Below are 22,023 nucleotides of genomic sequence, written 5' to 3'. Positions count from 1 at the left end.
TATCACTAAAATAAGTGTCCAGATATATCTCACCGGTGTCTGTGACCGCACTAGACTGTAAAGAGCAAACAAAAATGTGTCCTCGGGCCACGGTCTCTGACTTTTCTGCCTGTTAATCATTTTGTGCTTTTTTATAGTATTGTAGTTGCAACAAATTATTGAGGCTTAATGCCATTTTTAAGCCATATTGTTCATAAGAGTTGTCAGTTGAGGGTGCTATTTTGCTGCGGTTGGTTTGACAACTGTTTCTGCTCAGTGTCTGTCCCAATAAAGCTAATTTGGCATCTTTTGGAAAGAGGGGGTGTGGCTAATCCAACGTCTCAGCTTGTGGAATTTCCAGAACAGCTAGACTTACAGCACTTTTAAGTCATTATTCACAGAAAATCTTTGCCTTTGCTTTAGCTCTCAAATCTCATTTGCACTTGTACATTTTTTAAACTTGGCAGTGATACCAAACATAATTGGTTCTCGCATGTCTCACATCCAGTCATGATGTGCCAAGTTTGAATATACATAAGCACAAATCAGATTTGAGAGCTATGGCAGAGGGGCAAGATTATACCGCTTAACTTTTAGTCTGTATTGTATGCCTTTAGAAGACTTGGAATATACACTCACTGAGCACTATATTAGGAACTCCTGTATCTACTTATTCATGCAATGATCTTATCAGCCAATCATGTGGCAGCAGTACAATGCATAAATTCATGCAGATATGGGTCAGGAGCTTCAGTTAATGTTCACATCAACCATCATAATTGGGAAAAATATGATCTCAGTGATTTCAACTGTGGCATGATTGTTGGTGACAGACAGGCTGGTTTGAGTATTTCTGTAACTGCTGATCTCCTGGGATTTTCAAGCACAACAGTCTCTAGAGTTTACTCAGAATGGTGCCAAAAACAAAAAAACATCCTGTGAGTGGAGGTTCTGCAGACAGAAACGCCTTGTTGATGTGAGAGGTCACCAGAGAATGGCCAGATTGGGTTGAGCTGACAGAAAGGCTACAGTAATTCAGATAACCACTCTTTACAGTTGTGGTGAGTAGAATACCATCTCGGAATCACAATATGTTGAATCTTGAGCCGGTTGGGCTACAACATCAGAAGACCACATCAGGCACTTTATTAGGACCATAGTGTGCTCAGTGAGTGTAGTGCACAAGACATATGGACTTCTTTTATGGTCCTTTTTTTGACAGCCCCTGATAATTGCATGCTTTCATTGTGGAAAAGAGCAGCTTAAACCTCAAAACATCTCCTTTTGTGGTCCACAAAATAGTCAAACAGGTTTGGAATGATATGAGGGTGAACATGAAATGATGACTGAACTTTCTTTTTTGGGTAAAAGTTTCTCTTTAAAAACAATAGATTGATTAAATTAAATAATTTTAAATAGTTGACAGTATCATTGTTATCTTTGTGCCATCAAACAGATAGTCCTTCAGACCATACCTGGCTGAATTATCAGCAGTGATGTTACTGTATTTAGCACAAATACACCCCAGGTAAATCTCTTGCTAATTGACACTCCAACTGTACCCTCAGGAAAATGTTGTTGGATGTAAAAACTGTGTGGTAAGAAATTAGGTGGGGGTGTGACATTATTTCTAGTTCTATCCAGGTGAGTAGAGTTTTTAGATGAGTTCATGATCTACTTTTCAAGGACATAAAATGAAAACAAAGTTTAAAGATTTATTTTACCACATCAGCATGTTGCCTGGTGTTGCTGTGGTCAGTGTTTGAGATCTTTAAGGCTGTCTGTCAGATCACAGCAAATATGCATAGAAATAGCGGTGAATCTTTTTAAGCACCATGCTGTCCAGTCTATAATATGAAAGCAATAAGATAATGTAGATATAAATGCCAGGATTAGAGTGATACCAATGTCTCTCTATACATAAAGGATCAAAATCTATCTGAAGTAGAATCTCAGGAGAGCCATTAAGAGTTACAGATATTTTAAGCCACCTCTACTGGGGCTGTGATTTTTTTTTCTGATGCCTAATTAAAAACATTAATAATGATGCTTTATCTGGTGTTCAATTTTCAGCCCTATTAAAGCTGCTCCCATTTGGGTTTGTCATTGCTCTCACAAATAGGTCACACCAAAGTCTCAAAGTTGGATATTTGTCTCCAGGTATCATTCATAGATATATATTTTACAAGTCTATTTGATTTGTAATTATATTAAGCTCTACTTCTGTCCTCTACATCCATTAATGACCAAATTCTATTTTAGGAATGAATGTTGAGAGTGATCTTTATCATACACTACCTGAACAGTTTTTCACAAGTGAGACAATTTATATGATTCATGCCAACTATTTACCCCGATAATCAAATAATGGTAAACCATCTTGCACCACCATGAGAAGTTTTATTTATTCTCTAGAGTGGAAGTCTGATTATCAGTCTTAATGGTATCAATGTACACAGGCCATCTCTGTAACTGGTACAAATACTAACAAAGTTTGAAAAACAAGTGAACAAAACAGCTGCAAGCAGCAATTATGGCACCAAGCACTGACACTGCAAGAATTGCACAAAAGTAAGCACAAAACATTGCATGTATATGACATACAACGTAACCCCACACTACTTCACATGTCACCCCACAACAGGATCAAACAGATGCCTTTTCGTTCCACAGTTCAGAAGTCAATCTCGCATTCTTTGGTATTGAAATCCAGAGCACTAATTACTGCGCCACCCATTGCCAAGTCTGACTGATGCATTCCAAGTTGAGAGTACTTCATGTTTGCTGATAAAATATTGTTATAGATAAGAAGTTTTAAATTGAATCAGGAATTATGCAGTGAATTGTGGCCTTCATTGTTTTATGTAAGTACACATTTTAAAACCATTTTTTGCTGGACTCAAACTCACAACCTTTTGATCAACAGCCCAATGCTTAACCACTTGGCCATTCAGTTGACACAACTAGGCAATGCCAAAGACACATTCCAAGCTGAGTGTACAAACCCCTCAGCTCATGGTCTTGATGAAGCATATCAACTTTTGTTTCAATAGGACAAAGCGTTGCTAAGAGATAGCCTTAAATCCATTTTCACGCCCATCTCGTTAAATTCACATTGGTGAAAACAAAGGTGAAAATCTAAATTCTGTATCATTATTTCTGTGCCACTCAGTCTGGAGATTATTTTGAGACATTGTTTTGGACTAAGTTTGAAGGCTGTGAAACCTTTAAATTGTAAACATCATAATCCAAGATGGCAGCCATTATAATGGGTGGGCTTTTCTTGAAATGAGTCCATTGGAATCATCAGAAGGAGAGTATTCAGATCCATAAACATTTTGATTTAAGAAAAACGGTTGAAAAGACCCACACAAAAGAAATTGAATTTTTGATCTAGGGTTAGGGTTAACCCTAACCCTAACCTTCAGTGCTTGTCCCCTAATGTACACAGGACAAAACCTAACTGTTCTCTTATAATAACATATTCAAAATAAGAGCACGGGATAATTTTTTTTATGCCTTCAAATTCAGCCCCCACTGACAAAAGCTACGAAAGTGCATAGCAATTTTCAGTCTTACTATGCCTTTGACATCACATCCTGTCCACAGTTCTGCCCACAAAATTTCAATCAGATTTAGTTCAGGGCTTTTTGATGGCCACTCCAATACCTTTACTTTGTTGTCCTTAAGCCGTTTTGCCACAACTTTGGAGGTGTGCTTGGGGACCCATTTGAAACCAAGCTTTAACTTCCATGTGCATTTGGAGCAGTGGCTTCTTCCTTGTTGAGCAGCCTTTCAGGTTATGTCGATATTGGAGACGTTTTACTGTGGATATAGATACTTGTCTACCAGTTTCCTCCAGCATCTTCGCAAGGCCCTTTGCTGTTGTTTTGGGATTTATTTGCACTTTTCGCACCAAACTACGTTTATCTCTAGGAGACAGAATGTGTCTCCTTCCTGAGCAGTATGATGGCTGTGTGGCCCCATGGTGTTTATACTTGCATACAATTGTTTGTACAGATAAACATGGTACCTTCAAGCATTTGGAAATTGCTCCCAAGGATGAATTTAGCTTTTCATTGGATTGAAGTCTTGGCTTTGATTTCCCCATGATGTCAAGCTAAGAGGCAATGAGTTTGAAGGTAGGCCTTAAAATACATCCACAGGTACATCTCCAATTTGGTACATCTCCTTTCAGAAGTTAATTGTCTAAAGGCTTGACACAATTTTCTGGATTTTTCCAAGCTGCTTAAAGACACTTATAGTGAATGTAAACGTCTGACCCACTGGAATTGTGATATAGTCAATTAAAAGTGAAACAATTGGTCTGTAAACAATTGTTGGAAAATGTACTTGTGTCATGCACAAAATAGATAAAAATAGTCCTAAACTACTTGCCAAAAGTATAGTTTGCTAATATTAAATTTGTGGAGAGGTTAAAAACATTTTTTTATAGTGTTTTACCATATAGGTGAGTATCATTAGAAAAATACATTTAGAATTTGTCTTGTCTTTGGCAGGACATTTAATGGAAATCTGAATCCATTCTGTGGGGTTCCTGTTGCTCCTGCTCCATCTCTGCTATATATTCGTTCACCTCAATCTTCATCAAGGTTCAGTATGAGTTCATTTTGAGCATGAGTTCAGCAGGTCATGCTCAAACTTCTGGAGCAGATCTAATGATAGACCTTTCATCGACTATTCTGCTCGGTCAGGATGATCTTCAGCTCAAGGATTGGCTCATTGGGATTTTTCTGCAGCAGCTGGGAATCAAAGGACATGTTGTGGAAAAAAAAAGAAACTCTGGCTATGGAAGTGCTCTAGGCAGTGCAAGCGATGTCTGGGGATCTTGCACAGACGCTGCATTTAAACAAGTTTAGAGTGTTTTTGGAAGTCTAGTTTGAAAAGGAGCATAAACTAAGAGCAGATTTTGAGTAGCACCTCACCTCCATGAGAAGAAAGCCCATGGCTGGACTGAGGTTTGCAGGCATGTCAAACGGATACTTACTGACCCTGGTTAGCATCCAACAGTGGTCCACTTCCCCAGGAAGAGGATACTAACAAATCATAATAATAACAATAATTTAAATCAGGGTTTCCCAAAGGAGTGTTTACAAAGCTCTATATTGGGATCTTCAGGGGGTTCATGATATTATGATAGAAATGCTACTGCCCTTTTTAAATGTAAATTAAGGGAACCTCTGATTTAATTACAACACAGTAAGAAGGAAAAAAGCTTCCATATTCTTTGTATGCAGCCTTTCTACACATCAATATCACGTGCATTTGATTTTGTTCCTGAAATTATTTGTATTCAGATACATCCGTCAAAGCGGTGTTTCCCTTACGAAAAAGAAGTTTATTCAAGTGTGCTATTAGAATACTTGTTTTAAACTAAAAATAAGAGAGTATGCTTTCAGTCTACTTTTAGTATACTTATCAGATATATACATAACAAAATTACACTTAAGTATACTTGGCTTATACATCCAAGTACACAGAAAAGTCTAAGTATATTTGATATATACTTGTACTTAATCTTTTGATCAAGATATACTAAAGAAAATGTATTCTTTCCTTCTACTGAAAGTTTAAGTGTACTTTGCTTGTAGTTGTGCTTACTCTTGTAGTAGAGAAGCCTATTAAATACTTTTCTCACACATTGGCTTATTTAAGGTAATACTCCAGCATATGTTTTACACACCATCTTTTAAACTTACATGCTCAAGTTTATGGTAACAGGTCAGCTTTGGGGTGGAATAGATAGAGTAACTAGTGGAACTGAACCTGATCTTTTATGAACAGTGTTATTAACCCACACAGAAACAGATAAATATTTGGCTGATTTTAATGACAATTCTTTCATGGTGTGAAAGGAGCCATGAGCCATTACCAGTTCATTATATACATACAGTACATATATGTAGTCTTTTAAAATATCACCACATAGCAGGTCTCTTTATGTACTAGGCCTACATAAATCATTGGCTACAACACTGAATATGACTCATGACTCTTTTAGTCCCGTTCATATGGATTTGGCAAAGGTGTAATGTACATTTTGTCAACTGTTTCGACAACAATACATTTCATCATTATCATATCAGGCCAGATGGCACTGAAGTTTCCAGTCTTCCTTACCTCATGTATAAAAGTACTCTGTACATTTATTTGTGAATCTTTACATAAAGGCCTGCTGGATTGTGCAAGTACCTCAACTAAAACACAGCAATGTTTGGTACACGCACAAGATGCAGGGCTTTGATGTGTACACTTTTGTTTAAAAATGACTAAGTCATTAATTAAACACAATGTTCCATCTTTCAAGCATACAGCACTGTTGCATCTCTTCTTTAGTCTGTCATACTTGTGACTGTGATACAGAACTCCATCAACCAAAAAACGGTTGTAGGACCAGAAGCAGTTACTTAGATTTCCACATAACTTAGTAATGGCAGGCCTATATGAAGTGGTGATATTTTCTTGCAAAGCAGGATGCCCAAAACCCATGACACTTTCATTTAGTATTTCACATTTTTCTGTTCTTCGCTTATTAAAATAAAGTTTGTCAACAAATGATTGAACCTTTGCACTTTTGATAGTATGCTTTGCCTTTTCTGGTAATTCTCTCCACAATAGAAATTTTCTTGCAATTTGTGAAGGGACATACTGTGTTCCATGAAAATACTTCAATAGAGTGCCCATATTGGATTCAAAGGCAAAGGTTGACGTTGCCCATAATGGACCCCAGTGTTTCACACTTTGTGCGATGTGTGTGAGCAAGTGTATGTTGAAAGTCATGTGGTCTTTCCCAGTATAGTCTTTGAAATTCAATGACAAATTTTTAAGAGCCAGTTCTGACATCAGGATGCTTCTAGTCTTGATCTTATCCTGCAGTAATGTATATATGCCAAACACCAATAGGAACAAATGATTCCAAAATCTGCCAGGGAGTATGCCTTTCAGTACAGGCAGAGCATAGAAGAGGAGAAATGCTCGCCACTCTGAAGCTTTCCAGAACTTCCTTTCACTCACTGACCTTGGTGTCCTAGTTATCTCAACAGGTGGTTTTATTTTTACAAGTCGCAAATCAACCTCTTCACTTTGTTTGCCAATGTACCAGGGGCTTCACTGTTCGTTGTATCAAACCACAACGTAGTCAATTGCCGAGTGACTCCAAGGCACACATTGTGTTGATATTCAGGAATGAAACCCTTGATCATTTGGAAGTGACTAAGCTTCATTAAAGGAGATGGCCCTTTGACTCCAAATACTGGCTCATTTACTGAAGCTGACATAGCATGACTGAAATGATCTCTCTCATTTCGAAGTGGGGGTTCAGGTCGATCGTATGGATAGGATTTACCACCTTTGTGATAGCAAAAGTCACAACCGTAAAAGCCATTAAACTGCTTTGTGTTACTGAAGCAATGGACTGAGCCATTGAATCAGAGCTACAAACCAGCACAAACACTTTAGACACATGATAGTTTCCTGTACGTCTTGCCATTCAATACCTTCAGTCTCTAATAATGAGGCTTCTTTAACAAATGGTGTTAGTAATGCTAACATGGATGGTTTACTTGGCCCAAACCATAATGCTGACATCAAAATGTGCTTTTTCCTCACTTCTGGTCCCAGTTCAATTACCTGACACTGAATTGGCCAAATGCTGCATTTAGAACTTTTAAACACTGGTGCGCCATCACAATTCCAAATTAGCGTCAAGTCATCTTTTGCAAGAATGCCACTGTCACATAAATTTAGATATTCTTCACCAGATTGTATGTCAGAGAGAACCCCAAACGTTCTAGTTTTTTCGTTAAGACTGACACCATGTTCTTGCAGAAGTTGCTTAATCTGTGCATACAGGGACAACACAAGAAAATAGAAGCCATTCTTTAGGTTTGCATTGGCATCAAATACTGTGTTGCAAGAGTCACATTGAGTGGGACAGTCTGTGCTAATGCCAAAGTATTTTAAACAGCTTTCACAATAAAAGTGAACTTCAAATTTAGATGAACTTCCAAATTCTTTGTGGAAAATGTAATGTGAAGATGGGATCAGACCTGGAAACATTATGTTAAACATTTCCAGTAAGTGAGTAAGTGCCTCGCCGGTTAAATTATGCCGTAACAGATAGGACATCAGCATCAAAACACTTTCTCCTTTTGAAAGAGGTGCACCAGGATACAAGGGTTTGTCACCAGTATCTGCTGTATCTTCACTGCCCTAGAGAGAGAGAGAGAGAGAGAGAGAGAGCTGTAAAAATGCGAGCAGCAGAACGAATCAGGACTATCAGTCTAGCACATTGTCTTTAAATGTAATTGTAAATGCAAATGAAATTTTCTAGAAATGCTTGCCGTGGATTATAACAAAATTTATAATAATTTCATCATATCCTACAAAGCTGCAAACCCAAAAGAAAGAGTAGCAACCTGTGTGTGTGTACCTATATGTTAAACTTTTGTAGATACTAATTACCCATGCATGATATGACAGGAGTCCTAATGGTGGCTGAAATATCCTTACTAGTTTTTTGTACTCTCCTGGGTTAGTAATACAGAAAACTGCATTTGTATCTGTCCATTCACTTCCATATCCTGGCAAAACAGGTCTCACAATAACACTTTTGACACATGACAAACACAAAGCAGATTAGCAAATATAAATAAGTCCAGTTCCCTTTTTTGAGCAATCATAATTATTTTGCTAGTACCTCTGCTGAATGTTGGCATAAGGCTGCCATTTTGGCATAATCCATTTTGCTGTCTGTCATTGTCCATTACGTCAATTTATATGCTAAATTAGTGTTACTTTGAGACTTTTTTGATATGCTATGAAAGTGAATGGACGGATACATTACAGTAGTAATTACTTAAGTAAAAATGACTTTTCTTTATTATGTGGACTTATATTGTGTCCAGCTAACTATACAATCTAAGTCGCTACCAAAGTTCAATTCTGCTTTAGACAGGCTATTGTCTACTCTCCTCAAGTGCCCACTCAGCAGTTGTAATGCCACATTGCTTTACCATTAAAACAAATTTAACCCAACGACTTTGTAACCTTTAAGCACATTTTATTTTGTCTACAGTTAACAATACAATTTGAAAGAAAGATTCAGAATTTTGGGTGTTTGGTGGAGAAACTGAATTCCATGTTTACAGACGGTGTTATATTTAAAATAGAATAGAAAGCCTTCCTCGACTCCACCTAACACAACTATAAAATAAAGTATCATGTAAGGACAAAAAGCCTAAAAAATGCTCGCTCAGCAACACACTGTGGTTTCCCAGGTGATCTAGGCACAGAAAATATCTTTCTATCTATCTATGGGAAACAGCTAGCCCCCATAGCTATTTTATATTGTCTACAAATGCACTCATTTCATGAACTGGGCTTTTTAACATGAGCTATTACACTAACTACTAACACCATGGAACTATTTACTACATACCACAGAAAATTCAGATGGGTTTTCTCCACTAGTATTGCCCTCCATCAAGTCTTCACTGTCCACATCGTTTTCATCTCCACTCCTTGCAGCATCAAGCACGTTTGCGTTGGAATCTGATCCAATGGAATCCTCATTCTGCAGGTTAACAACGGAAAAAGATGACTTGAAAGAATTAAAAGGGCAGGGATTTATTGAACCAAAGGTAAAAACTGTGTGATGTATATTTGTGTATTTACCTCTTCAGTGTCAGTACCCATTAGGCTAATTGTGGAGGATTTATCATTGTCCACTTCATTATCTACATCTTCACTGTTGGAAGCAATACTCATGTCATCTTCTGTGTTTATTCGATCATCCTCACTGTCGTTCTGAAAGTTAACAGGGGAAAGAAAATAAATATTTGGATGAATGAAATAATCTCATTGAATTTGTGCAGGTCCTCTGCTGTCACTGGCTTGGTGCATGTTGGGAGAATGCCAGTAGTGGGAGAATGGAGATGGGGTGGCACTGGACTGAAAGTAATAATGTCAACACAGTTGACAGGGTTCATCCTCTGAGAAGCATGAATGTGCTCACCAATTTGCGATCGGACCAGCATTTTCAGATTTGTTGCCTTGGAGCAATAGGTTGGAAGGAGGACATAATTACAATGCCAGTGGGGCTAAAACTGTGTAATCATGTATTTACCTCTTGAATATCAGTACCCAACAGCTTAGTTGTGGAAACGTTTTCATTGTCTACTTCATCCTCTTCATCTTCATCTTCACTGTTGGATGCATTACTCATGTCATCTTCTGTGTTTTCTCGGTCATCTTTATTGTTGTTCTAAAGGTTAACAAGGGAAAAAACATGAAGGGTGAAATGCCAAGGAACATTTCATGAAATGACAGGCTTTTCTTGTACCACAATTAATAGATATTAGAGCTGGGTGATGTTTGGATTAAATTACTAATCATGAATGGGTGACAGACACTGTTTATGTGCAGGAAATTGTGATATGAGCAGAATACATGTAAAAGTCTATTTGACAACTTGAGGACAAAAGTGGAACGATCAACAGGAAATTTGATTATAACTTTAATAATAAATTAATAGTTTTAGTCATTTACAAAGTAAAAATACCAAACATTTGCTGGTTATAACTTCACAAATACTAAGAATAATTTGCTTTTCCTTCTTTCATATCATTATAATAAAAAAATGTAAAAGCCTTTTCTGGCTGCTGATCTGATTCAGGAAGCTATTTGAAGAGATCACTTTAGGCATTGGGAACTTCTGATGGGCATTTGTCATTACTATAACATTTAAATGATTAATCGATAATTACAATAACTATTAGTTGCAGTGTCTGCCTCCAATCATCATCCTTCATACTGACCACATTTAGCAAACTGTCATCATCTTCATTATTTGCACTTGAAGTGCCATCTTCTTGGCTTCTCTGCATTTAAAAAGAACAGAGAAGTTTTAGTCATATAGATATTTGTGCTGTTTGTAGACACTTCATTATGCTACATATAAAATGAAGCCTCATATGACAAAAAGCAAAGTTATCCTGATAGAGCAACGTTAGACAAGCACTAAGTTACAACTGTCCTGTGTAATCTGACTTTGAACAGAAATAAAAGCGGTACCAAAGTTACTTACTTTTGCATTCCATCTGAACTTTGTTCTCCTTGGTACTGCGTCTGTGCCTCGCAAGTATCTTTTGTAAGGTCCGATACGTTTTGCCATTACCTCGCGTGTTGCACACGGTTGAACACATCTGCTGTCAACATCAAACTGGACCGAGAGGTAGCCAGCTCAAAGAGTACAGAAGCAAGCTTTTAAACTCCCGCTTGCTGAATCCCAAAATGCTTTTCGATGCAGTCGCGCACCTCTCGCGATAGTAGGCCGTGCGATACGTTTGCACATGTGGTTCGCGCGCATCTCACCTGACGGTTCAGCATCTTTGATGTCACCTAACGGTCGCGGTTGCCAAAAACAAACATACTTGACAGTGATAATTGGACTCAATTGGACTCAAGATGGCGCCGAGTATGGCTGCTGCGTTGCGAGCTCCGTTACAACACTGCGGTTTATTGTTTGTTTTGTTTACAGTTCTTTGTTTTTTTGTCTTGGATGTTGTCTGCCTTATTGTTTACGACAGACAAACGCTTTTGGACATTAGTTCTACAATCACACATCGAAAACCGGACTTCAAATTCCTTAATGCCGACCCGCTGTTTACAAACACGCCGGCGGAGCCCTTTGTCTGTGCTGCTCGGCCGCGGAAACGCAGAAGGAAAAGAGGAAAACGAGCCGGCGTTCTCATCAGAGTAAGACGTCGTGCAAATCGACCCCGCTACCCAGTATACTACTGGCAAATGTTCAGTCTCTGGACAACAAACTCTGCGAGCTGAGAGCGCGGATCTCTTTCCAACGAGAGACGAGGGACTGCTGCGTTATGTGCCTTACAGAAACCTGGCTGTCTACGGAGATTCCAGACTCGGCCATCGAAATCACGGGCTTTTCCGTGCACCGAGCGGACAGAGCGAAAGACCTCTCTGGTAAAAGCAGAGGTGGTGGTGTATGTTTTATGATCAACAAATCATGGTGTGATCAGAGGAACGTACATTTCATCAAGTCTTTTTGCTCTCCTGATCTGGAATATCTCATGCTTCTGTGTCGACCATTCTGGCTGCCGAGGGAATTCACAGCGGTCATCATCACAGCTGTGTACATCCCCCCGCAAGCCGACACAGACCGGGCACTCAGGGAACTGTATGGGTGTATAAGTGAGCAGGAAACCGCGCACCCTGAGGCTGCGTTCATTGTTGCCGGGGACTTTAACAAAGCCAACTTCAAAGCAATCGCCCCAAAATACCACCAACACATAAAGTTCAACACACGAGGGGACCGGGTTTTGGATCATTGTTACTCTCCCTTCCGGGAAGGCTACAAATCCCTCCCCGCCCCCATTTGGCAAATCGGACCATTCTTCCGTTCTGCTTCTGCCCGCTTACAGGCAGAAACTGAAACAGGAAGCACCCACCCTCAGAACGATCCAGTGCTGGTCGGACCAATCAGACTCTGCGCTACAAGACTGTTTTGATCACGCGGACTGGGAGATGTTCCGGTCCGCCTCTGATGACGACATCGAGGTTTACGCTGACAGCGTAACGTGTTTCATCAGGAAGTGCGTAGAGGACGTTGTTCCGACCAAAACTATACGGATATACCCCAACCAGAAACCATGGGTTAACGGCGATGTTCGCGCGGCACTCACTGCGCGGACCTCCGCTTTAATTCTCCTAACACGGAGGAGCGTAAACAAGCCAGTTATGCCCTCCGTAACACTATCAGTGCAGCTAAACGCCAGTACAGGCACAAGCTTGAAGGCCAGTTCAACACCACTGACTCTAGAAGTATGTGGCAGGGAATTAACACAATCACGGACTACAAGCGGAATAAAGTCTCCGCCATGAACACCGCTGCATCTCTCCCGGACGAACTTAATACATTTTATGCTCGTTTTGAGGACAGTAACACCGCCCTCGCGGAGAGAGCACTCGCTGCTGACGCTACAGAGGTTGATTCACTCTCCGTCTCTGTTGTGGATGTAACCCGATCATTCCGACGGGTGAACATCCGTAAAGCCGCGGGTCCAGACGGCATTCCGGGCCGCGTCATCAGAGCGTGCGCGAATCAACTGGCTGGTGTTTTTACGGACATTTTCAATCTGTCCCTCTCCCTGTCTGTAGTCCCCACATGCTTCAAAACATCAACCATTGTGCCTGTACCGAAGCAAGCTATAATCACATGCTTAAATGACTGGCGTCCTGTTGCTCTGACCCCCATCATCAGCAAATGCTTCGAGAGGTTAATCAGAGATCACATCTGCTCTGTTCTGCCCCCTCTTTGGACCCATTGCAGTTTGCCTACCGCAACAACCGCTCCACTGATGATGCCATTGCATCTACAATACACACTGCTCTCTCCCACCTGGAAAAAGGAACACATATGTGAGAATGCTGTTTGTAGACTACAGCTCAGCATTCAACACCATAGTGCCCTCCAAGCTTGATGAGAAACTCCGGGCTCTGGGCTTAAACAGCTCGCTGTGCAGCTGGATCCTGGATTTCCTGTCAGGCAGACGTCAGGTGGTTAGAATGGGCAGCAACACCTCCTCATCACTGACCCTCAACACTGGAGCCCCGCAGGGCTGTGTTCTCAGCCCACTCCTGTATTCCCTGTACACACATGACTGTGTGGCAACACATAGCTCCAATGCCATCATTAAGTTTGCTGACGATACGACGGTGGTAGGTCTGATCACTGACAATGATGAAAGAGCCTACAGAGAGGAGGTGCACACTCTGACACGCTGGTGTCAGGAGCACAACCTCTCCCTCAACGTCAGTAAAACCAAGGAGCTTGTTGTGGACTTCAGGAAGAAAGACGGAGAACACAGCCCCATCACCATCAATGGAGCACCGGTGGAGAGAGTCAGCAGCTTCAAGTTCCTCGGTGTCCACATTACTGAGGAACTCACATGGTCCGTCCACACTGAGGCCGTTGTGAAGAAGGCTCACCAGCGCCTCTTCTTCCTGAGACGGCTGAGGAAGTTTGGAATGAACCACCACATCCTCACACGGTTCTACACCAGCACTGTAGAGAGCATCCTGACTGGCTGCATCACCGCCTGGTACGGCAATAGCACCGCGTACAACTGCAAAGCCCTGCAAAGGGTGGTGCGAACTGCCAGGAACATCATCGGAGGTGAGCTTCCTCCCTCCAGGACATATACACCAGGCGGTGTGTGAAAAAAGCTCGGAGGATCATCAGAGACTCCAGTCACCCAAGTCATGGGCTGTTCTCACTGCTACCATCAGGCAGGCGGTATCGCAGCATCAGGACCCGCACCAGCCGACTACATGATAGCTTTTTCCCCAAGCAATCAGACTGTTGAACTCTTGATCTATCAGGATCAATAATTAGCACTGCACTTTATTAATCTATAATCTCACACTGGACTGTCAACATATTCTCCTCAATACAACTGCTATATATATATATATATACACATATATATTTCATATACTCCCACTTATTGTATTGTATTGTATATTCTGTTCTATATTCTGCATTGTATATAATTATTGTGTTGTGTAAGTATGTGTACATCTGATTTGTAAATTGTTTTGTGTAAGTATGTGTACATTTGATATGTAAATTGTTTTGTGTAAGTATGTTGTTTATTGTAATTGGTATATGTCTCGTCACTGTCATGACTGCTATGTTGCTCGGAACTGCACACAAGAATTTCACCTACTGTTGCACTTGTGTACATGGTAGTGTGACAATAAAGTGATTTGATTTGATTTGATTTGATAACATTATTTATCCACCACAATGGCATTTGCCATATATTATTTCAAGGACAAGACCGTGGAAGTTGGAAAAATTGATTGGATGAATATTAAAGACCAGCAAAAATCTTCCAAAATGATCACAGAGTGCCCCAGACTGGAGGATGAAGATGGATGGATAAATGTAAAGTGGAACAAAGGAAGAAAAAAGAAAGATGGTCCAGCCTTTTTTCCTGCTAAAGTGTTAATGCTCGGGGGTAAGTTTGCTAGCTTAATCTGTCAACTAGCTTAATGGTTAGTTTCAAGGCTTAGCAACTTGGTCTGTTCTGTGTTTTTGGGAGCTAATAATTTTAAATATTGGGTAGGCTAATTTAACATTAAGTTGCCAACAAGCTGTCTGTTAGGGAGAGCTCAAAACACAAACCCTTTTCACATAGACAACTACAGTGACCTCTGCAAGAAGAGGGAGGAATTCATAAAGGGTGAAGACATCTGGAACCAAACACTCAAGAGGAAGACAAAGCCAAACAGTAGGTGGATGAAGGATGTGGAAGAGGCGGACTGAAAGGCCAACAAAACAGGTAATTCCCTCACTCATTATTGATGTGCAGAAAACTTAAACTGAAAAGCAAAACCTTACTTTCTTCCTTCCCATTGTTCTGACCTCACATGATCTCTTCATCGAAAAACAATCAATGGGGAATTATTTTTTAAGAATTAAATTCTGAATTTGTTTAAAATTTACATAATTTTATATTTGCAACAATTTTTTCCCTTCATTTCCATAAAGAGTGTGAGAGAATTGTGCCACATTTAAATGTAATCAGTGTTTAGCATCTCAGTTTGGTATTTTTACATCACTAATTAAAAGTAATGCCATTTCTGTGTTCCCTCTCACGCTTTTTTCACTGTTATGATTGCTTTATGATAGATGCTTTATGATAGTTATAGGCTCAAGTTGAATTGCATGTCCCTACATGCTCCTTTGACTCTTTTATTGTGTTAATTGTGGATGGTGAATTTGGTGTGATAGAAAAATCAATTATAAAGTAATGTTTTGATTTGTTTGTGTTTTAACTCACAGGCCATGCTCTGTCGAAGTTTCCTAACATCAACATGCAAGATGTGAGACGCATCATAAGAAAAAAATGCAACAACGAAAGCTACGCCAAGCAAGCCACTGCAAAGAAGACTGTATGAAAAGAACATTTAGTTTTGTGGTTCCTCTGCCATTTAACAGGGCAGAAACTAGAGAAGTACAACCTGTTTGTGGGTATCCATTTACCCTAAATATTATGTTCATACTGTGTGTTGTCCTTTGTTTGAACTGGGCATCCAAAACAATATTTGTTTGAAAACTTTGATTTATAAAGAAAACAACTATTTTCACTCCTGAGTTTGTCTTGTGAGTATTTATATGTATGGTCCACTGGTAGTGTACATGTGAGTTAATGTCAAGTCTATTTAAAGTACAGTTAAAGGTATATTTCAAGTATAAATACTAATACCTAAATAGAAACCTTGTAGTATACTTTAAAGTGCAAAAATAATATATAAATAGTAAACTATAAGTATGATGTTAAGTTCACTTAAAGAAAACTTACAAGTGTACTTGCAGTATAAAAACTATTAAACCAGTAGTATACTTAAAAGTGTACTTTCATAAACTAAAAAACTAGGCTAGAAGTATATAACTAGTAAACTAGCAGTATATCTATAAGTTCACTTGTAGTATAGTTGCAGTACAAAATAAAACTTGGATGTAAACTAGTTTTGTACCTTAAAGTTTACTACTCTTACACTTTAAGTATACATAAAAGTATACTTTTATATACTAAAAAGTGGGCCAATTTAGTCCCAAGAAGTATTAAAGTAGTACACTTACAAGTATGCTAGTAGTACTTTGATATAAGTACACTTAGTATGTAAAGTATACTTGGGAAATATACTTCAACTTTACTTAAGTTTACTTAATAAAATTAACTTGAAGTATACTTTATTTTGGTAAGGGAATTCCCAACCTTTTTTGTCCTATGTACCCCCACCTCCATACCAGTAAGCTCCTTTTAACTCATATAATGTGCAACATAATTAGGTAATATTGTTAATATTATTAAAATTACAATTACTTTAAAATTCACTTTTAAATGATTAATGCGGTGTTTGAAAACAGACTCACCAAGTAACTTCATGTTCTCAGTAATTTTGTATGCCATCTTGAACTTACAGTGACACCTAGTGGTGTGGAGGCAGAATCATGCAAATACACTAACTTTCAGTTACAGTTGCCAGTGTATAAATTCACTATTTACAATCAGCCATGATTAATTTAATCACTGAGATTAAGCGAGTAGTATTCGGCTGGTCATGTGATCCTAACATGGCAGCCCCCATGAGGGCATCCTCTCTATGTAAACAAAAACAGCTTTTATACGTCTTCATCTCACGTGAGTGGTTATGATTTCAAAATTACAATTAATTTCTTAAGTACAACTTTTTTTGGATGAGGAAAAATGACTGAGTGCACCTTTAACCTTGTGCGACCACGTGTCCATATACGTGGACGTTGCATTTTTGGTTTCACAGTATGCAACACTTAATTTTAATTCATTTAAACCAACTGAATACTAGACTGTCATTTAAAGGTTAAACTTCTGGTGCACGTGACACAATAACATGGAGTTGAATTCCTTAAAGCACTTCTACATAAAAGTGAATCTGGTAAGAAACCTCTTTTGTAGTATTGAAACCTGGTTGTAAAGAGCAGTATCTTTTGTTTGATATGCCACTTTAAAAAATTCATTCATTTTTCGTGCGTCAGTGTGCTGATAAACATTATGTCCATATATGTGGATTTGGGGACATAATACTCTCAAAAGATGATAGATGGTATATTTCAAATAACTTTCAACATTAACACATTTGTAGTTCATTTTGTTTTCATTTTAATGTAAATTGTTTTATTTTGTTATCACTGTACAATACAGTTCTATTCATTAACATTAGTAAATGCATTATTAGATATACTGTGCCTTTTCACATTGAGAATCAATGGGTTCAACCAAAAGCTGACCAATTTTGCTTTCAGAGGCTTTATATGGAGTTAGGATTAAAATAAGGTGTATTTCTAACTGCTCTGAGACATTTACTAAATAAGGAGCAAGGGAGCATCCTATAGCTCTCTATGCAGCTAAGTGCATTCATGCCTAAAATCCGATCAAAAGTTCAGTTTCAGGCTGCAGATGATGTTTGGACCACTCAACGTGTTTGGCAGACATGGGACAATGTTAATCGGTACATAGATTCAGAATTTATAATGTATAATGTTTAATGAATTTATAATGTATAATGTTATTTTAACATGGTTGGCAGTGATTGGATGATGCTGACCAACACTTTGAATCAGAAATATTTATGCTAATTTCTGATGCAATGTCAATGTCAATGTCAAAAACATGAACAACCAACACTCCCGGATACATAATAAACAATTTGATTTTAAAAAACCTGTCTTTGTATAGCTTGGTATTATTCAATATTTCACAACTTAGTCCCGCTGTCAACATATGTGGACTTAAATTTGTTTTGGATACATTTTTATTTTTTGTTTGTTTAATAGGTGTAATTAGTTACAAATCAAATGCACACAGAAGTCACGTTCGGGTCTCAGGAGGTTAAGTGTTTACTTTTCCCATGCATTTTTGTTATAACTGCATTTAATGTTATATTTATTTCTATGGGAGAGAATAGGACCGAGCATTGCATTGTTGAGGAGAGAAAAGTGCAAGTGAGACAAGAGTACCGTTACAGTAATCCATTTGTTCAGTCTCTTTATATTATGCACATGTATTCAGCAATGAGTGCCATCCACACAAATTCACAAAAGTGCACATATTGTTTTCTTTATTGAAATTGAACTAAATGTGAAAAGTCATGAACTTTAAAAACAAAGCTTGAGATTGATCAGAATTTATTATTTTAATCTTCTGACAGCCCTAATATTTTTATAGTGAACTGTAATTTTCTGCTAAAAGGGACAGTTAAATTCTGTCATCATTTACTCTCATGATGCCCAAACCTGTATTACTCTCTTTCAGTTAACACAAAAGAAGATGTTTAGCAGTATATTCATTTTCAGAACAACATGAGTGTGAGTAAATGATGACAACATTTTCATTTATGGGTGAACTATTTCTTTAAGCAGAAAATTACGGCTTACTATGAAAATATTAGGATCTATACTATCCCTTTAAGTACCCCCCTGGGGTATACATTGAGAATCACTGCATCAAAGTATACATGCTCATCTTGTAGTAACGACTCTGGAAAAATCTCACCTCTCCAGTGTCTAAAGCGTAGATAAGAATACCAAGAGACAACCAGTCTGCAGCATGGCCGTATGGGCCATCACTCAGGACCTCAGGAGCTGTTTAATTAGCAGATAATGTAATAATGTATTCACATTTACAGAAATAACAGAAATGGTTCACTTGCTAAGAGGTATGTATGAATATTTCTTACATAGGGATATGCCATAAGCACATTTCTTTTTAGCAACACATATAGCCAACTCATAGTCTTGTGAATGGAAATCCAATCTTGTCCAACAGTGAATGAACATGCAGCACAGGAGATTTCTTTTTTCTGAAAGTCATGAAAAATTCCCATCACTGTGTCATTTCCAGCAAAGTTTGCGTTTTGTTTAATAGAATTATGTGGTGGAAATGGCAGTGATTCAATTAAAAATTTTGAAATAAAATGACCAACTCCTTTGTCTTGTTAAGGCTAATATCATAGCTAAGATTTTTTTGTATCCTCAAATACATACAGTTAAATAAAACGTTCACACTTTATGCATAATTTGGCAGAATTACAGAATGATTGCTAATGATTCCCAATACAGATATTCTGCTCACAAGTGATATTTGCCTTGATTTTATTTGTTGTCTTTGTCAAGTAGACTAACTTTATTAGGGGTAAAATTGTTGTGGTGGAAATGTGGTGTGATCGTAATTTTAGAAAGATTTATAGAAATAATTTTCATGCAATAAATATTGAAATAGTTTATGTTGGGCGTGTGGTGAGTTGTGCATAGACGCCGCAATGGATGGCGTGGACCTCCACACATGCCATGTCACCGTGGTAACGCACTCAACGAGTCACGTGATGGGATGTGCGGATTGGCGGTCTCGGACGCGGCTGGGATTCGTCCTCCGCCACCGGATTGTGGCGGGTCACCGCAATTTGCATTCCAAATTGGAAGAAAAAGGGGAGAAAATATATACATACATACATACATATATATATATATATATATATATACATACATACATACATACATACATACATACATACATACATACATATATATATATATATATATATATATATATATAAAGCTTAGAAGCTGTACTTTGCAATGCATGTAGGTATTATGACCAAAACTGATGCGAATCACTTGAATTACCACCTCCTCTTTTGACTGCTGAAGGACTCCATATATCAAAACATCAGCTTTGGGTAAAATCTAACAATCAGTGACAAGGTTGAAAAAAGTGTAATGTACCAAGCAAATATCTTGAAAAAAAAGGCAATAAAATTATTGTGAATTGAGCTCACAGTATAAGAATTCAACTTAACAGCACACGTCATGTCTTTAGACTGGTCCGTTACCTTCGGGATAGGGCCAAATTAGCCTTTAGCAATAAACCCAAGAATCTGAGTAAAGAGTCGTTACAGATAAAAGAGACAAAACTGTTTTAACCTCATGATGGGATAGGGCCAAATGAGCCTTTAGCAATAAACCCAAGAATCTAAGTAGAAAGTCATTACAGATAAAGTAGACAAAACTGTTTTAACCTCATGATTTGTGCTTTAAAGGTGACGTGTGTCATAACTTTTGCAATTCTGTTTGATGATACTAGAGACACAGAAATTACACACCTCACCTTTAAATGGTAAAAGAGATATATCTTACATTTGCTCATTGTTATCTGAAGACTTATCACTTGTGGCAATGACCTACCTGTAAATGCACATGTCCAGTAAAACGGTATGGAAATTCAGGCAGGAAAATGGAAATGAAGCCCAGCAGGGTCCACTCTAGGCAAGGCCCCTCAGGGTTTGAGTCTGAGGGCTGAGATTGCTCAGAGACAGGGTATTCTCTTTGCTGGGCACTTCGTCTAAATAGACTGCCTGCTCAGCTTGTTCATCGCAGAGAGAGGAAGACCTGACAACATGACAGGGATCTTCTCTTCGGCAGTGACGCTGCTGTCTGCAGTGAAATAGACATCAATGAATATTCTATAATACTAATAAATTAAATGACCATGCAAAGTCAGTGACACTTTATGATCAATTTAGTTAATAATTCATCAACAAAATGGAGCTCAGTAGCAGGTGTGCAATCAAATGTGAATGCACAAAAAGACACTTTGAGACTTAAAACAAACAGAGGAAATATCATAGCGCCACAGAGACGGTGTTTACGGTTTTTGTGAATGTTATACTATGAATGGCTTTTATTATAGTTGTCTCTGCATATTAAGCTGGGAAAGCCAGTACCAAATGACACCCTATGCGCTTGTGGTCCTCCGATGAGTCCGTACTTTGGTGATGTAAGCGAGTGCAGACCAATGAGGCACTAGTCAAGGTCATGAAGATACACAAGTTATAAAAGTGTGCATTTGGGACAGACTTCAAGACAAATTTATACAATATGTTTATCATATACATACATTTTTCTAATTATAAAATTTCATTGGTAGGGCATAGGAGCACACTTTATACTCACTCTTGGATATTTGTTTTTATTAATTCCAAGTAACACTGACAAATTTGAAATCACATCATTTTACCAAACGTTGCCATTTAAATAAATATCATGAATTTTGCAAGATGCAGTGTGTGAGGATAGTATTAATTTTCTCCTGTCTGAGACTTACAATAATTCTAAAATTCTATTTAAAATAGTGATAACAATGGTTGAGTTTAAAGTTAGTTACTTTTATGAACGTAAAACTTACCCAAGAAAAACGATTCAATAGAAATTGAATGAGTGATTCTATCTCTGGTAAACTTTATAAAAATTGTTCCTTTCAAGTGATCATATTTCGATGCTACATCAGTAGCTGACGCGATGAGAAACTGCTCCCAGGTGTGATGATCTCTGAAGCCCTATAAAATCACACAAATCTATTGGTATCACACAAAGCTATTGGTATATTGCAATTC

The 22,023-nt window shown here is 38.3% G+C and overlaps 1 protein-coding gene across 1 annotated transcript; it reads right to left on the bottom strand.

Moving 5' to 3' along the window:
- Positions 1–4,670: 4,670 nt before the first annotated feature.
- On the bottom strand, positions 4,671–11,776 carry LOC127629523 (uncharacterized). The gene is made up of 9 exons (XM_052106603.1): positions 11,087–11,776; positions 10,818–10,880; positions 10,127–10,264; positions 9,676–9,807; positions 9,440–9,574; positions 7,550–8,211; positions 7,346–7,433; positions 4,926–5,036; positions 4,671–4,742 (listed from the first exon to the last, which is right to left on the bottom strand). The coding sequence occupies exons 1-9, from the start codon at positions 11,171–11,173 to the stop codon at positions 4,671–4,673; spliced, it is 1,488 nt and encodes a 495-aa protein (XP_051962563.1). The 5' UTR covers positions 11,174–11,776.
- Positions 11,777–22,023: the final 10,247 nt, after the last annotated feature.

This window comes from Xyrauchen texanus, chromosome 36 (assembly GCF_025860055.1).
Source record: "Xyrauchen texanus isolate HMW12.3.18 chromosome 36, RBS_HiC_50CHRs, whole genome shotgun sequence".
Lineage (NCBI taxonomy): Eukaryota > Metazoa > Chordata > Actinopteri > Cypriniformes > Catostomidae > Xyrauchen > Xyrauchen texanus.
Note: the sequence above shows the minus strand (reverse complement) of the source record. Positions and strands in the feature narration are given on the sequence as shown.

Bases quoted from the DNA above. Each gene is read 5' to 3' on its own strand.
- LOC127629523 (XM_052106603.1), bottom strand. From the start codon at position 11,173: ATGGCAAAACGTATCGGACCTTACAAAAGATACTTGCGAGGCACAGAC. The intron at 9,808-10,126 runs GTAAATACATGA...GTTAACTTTCAG, and splicing joins TGGGTACTGATATTCAAGAG to AACGACAGTGAGGATGATCG. The intron at 5,037-7,345 runs GTAAATCCTATC...ATGATTTGTTAG, and splicing joins CTTTTGCTATCACAAAGGTG to TATCCTCTTCCTGGGGAAGT.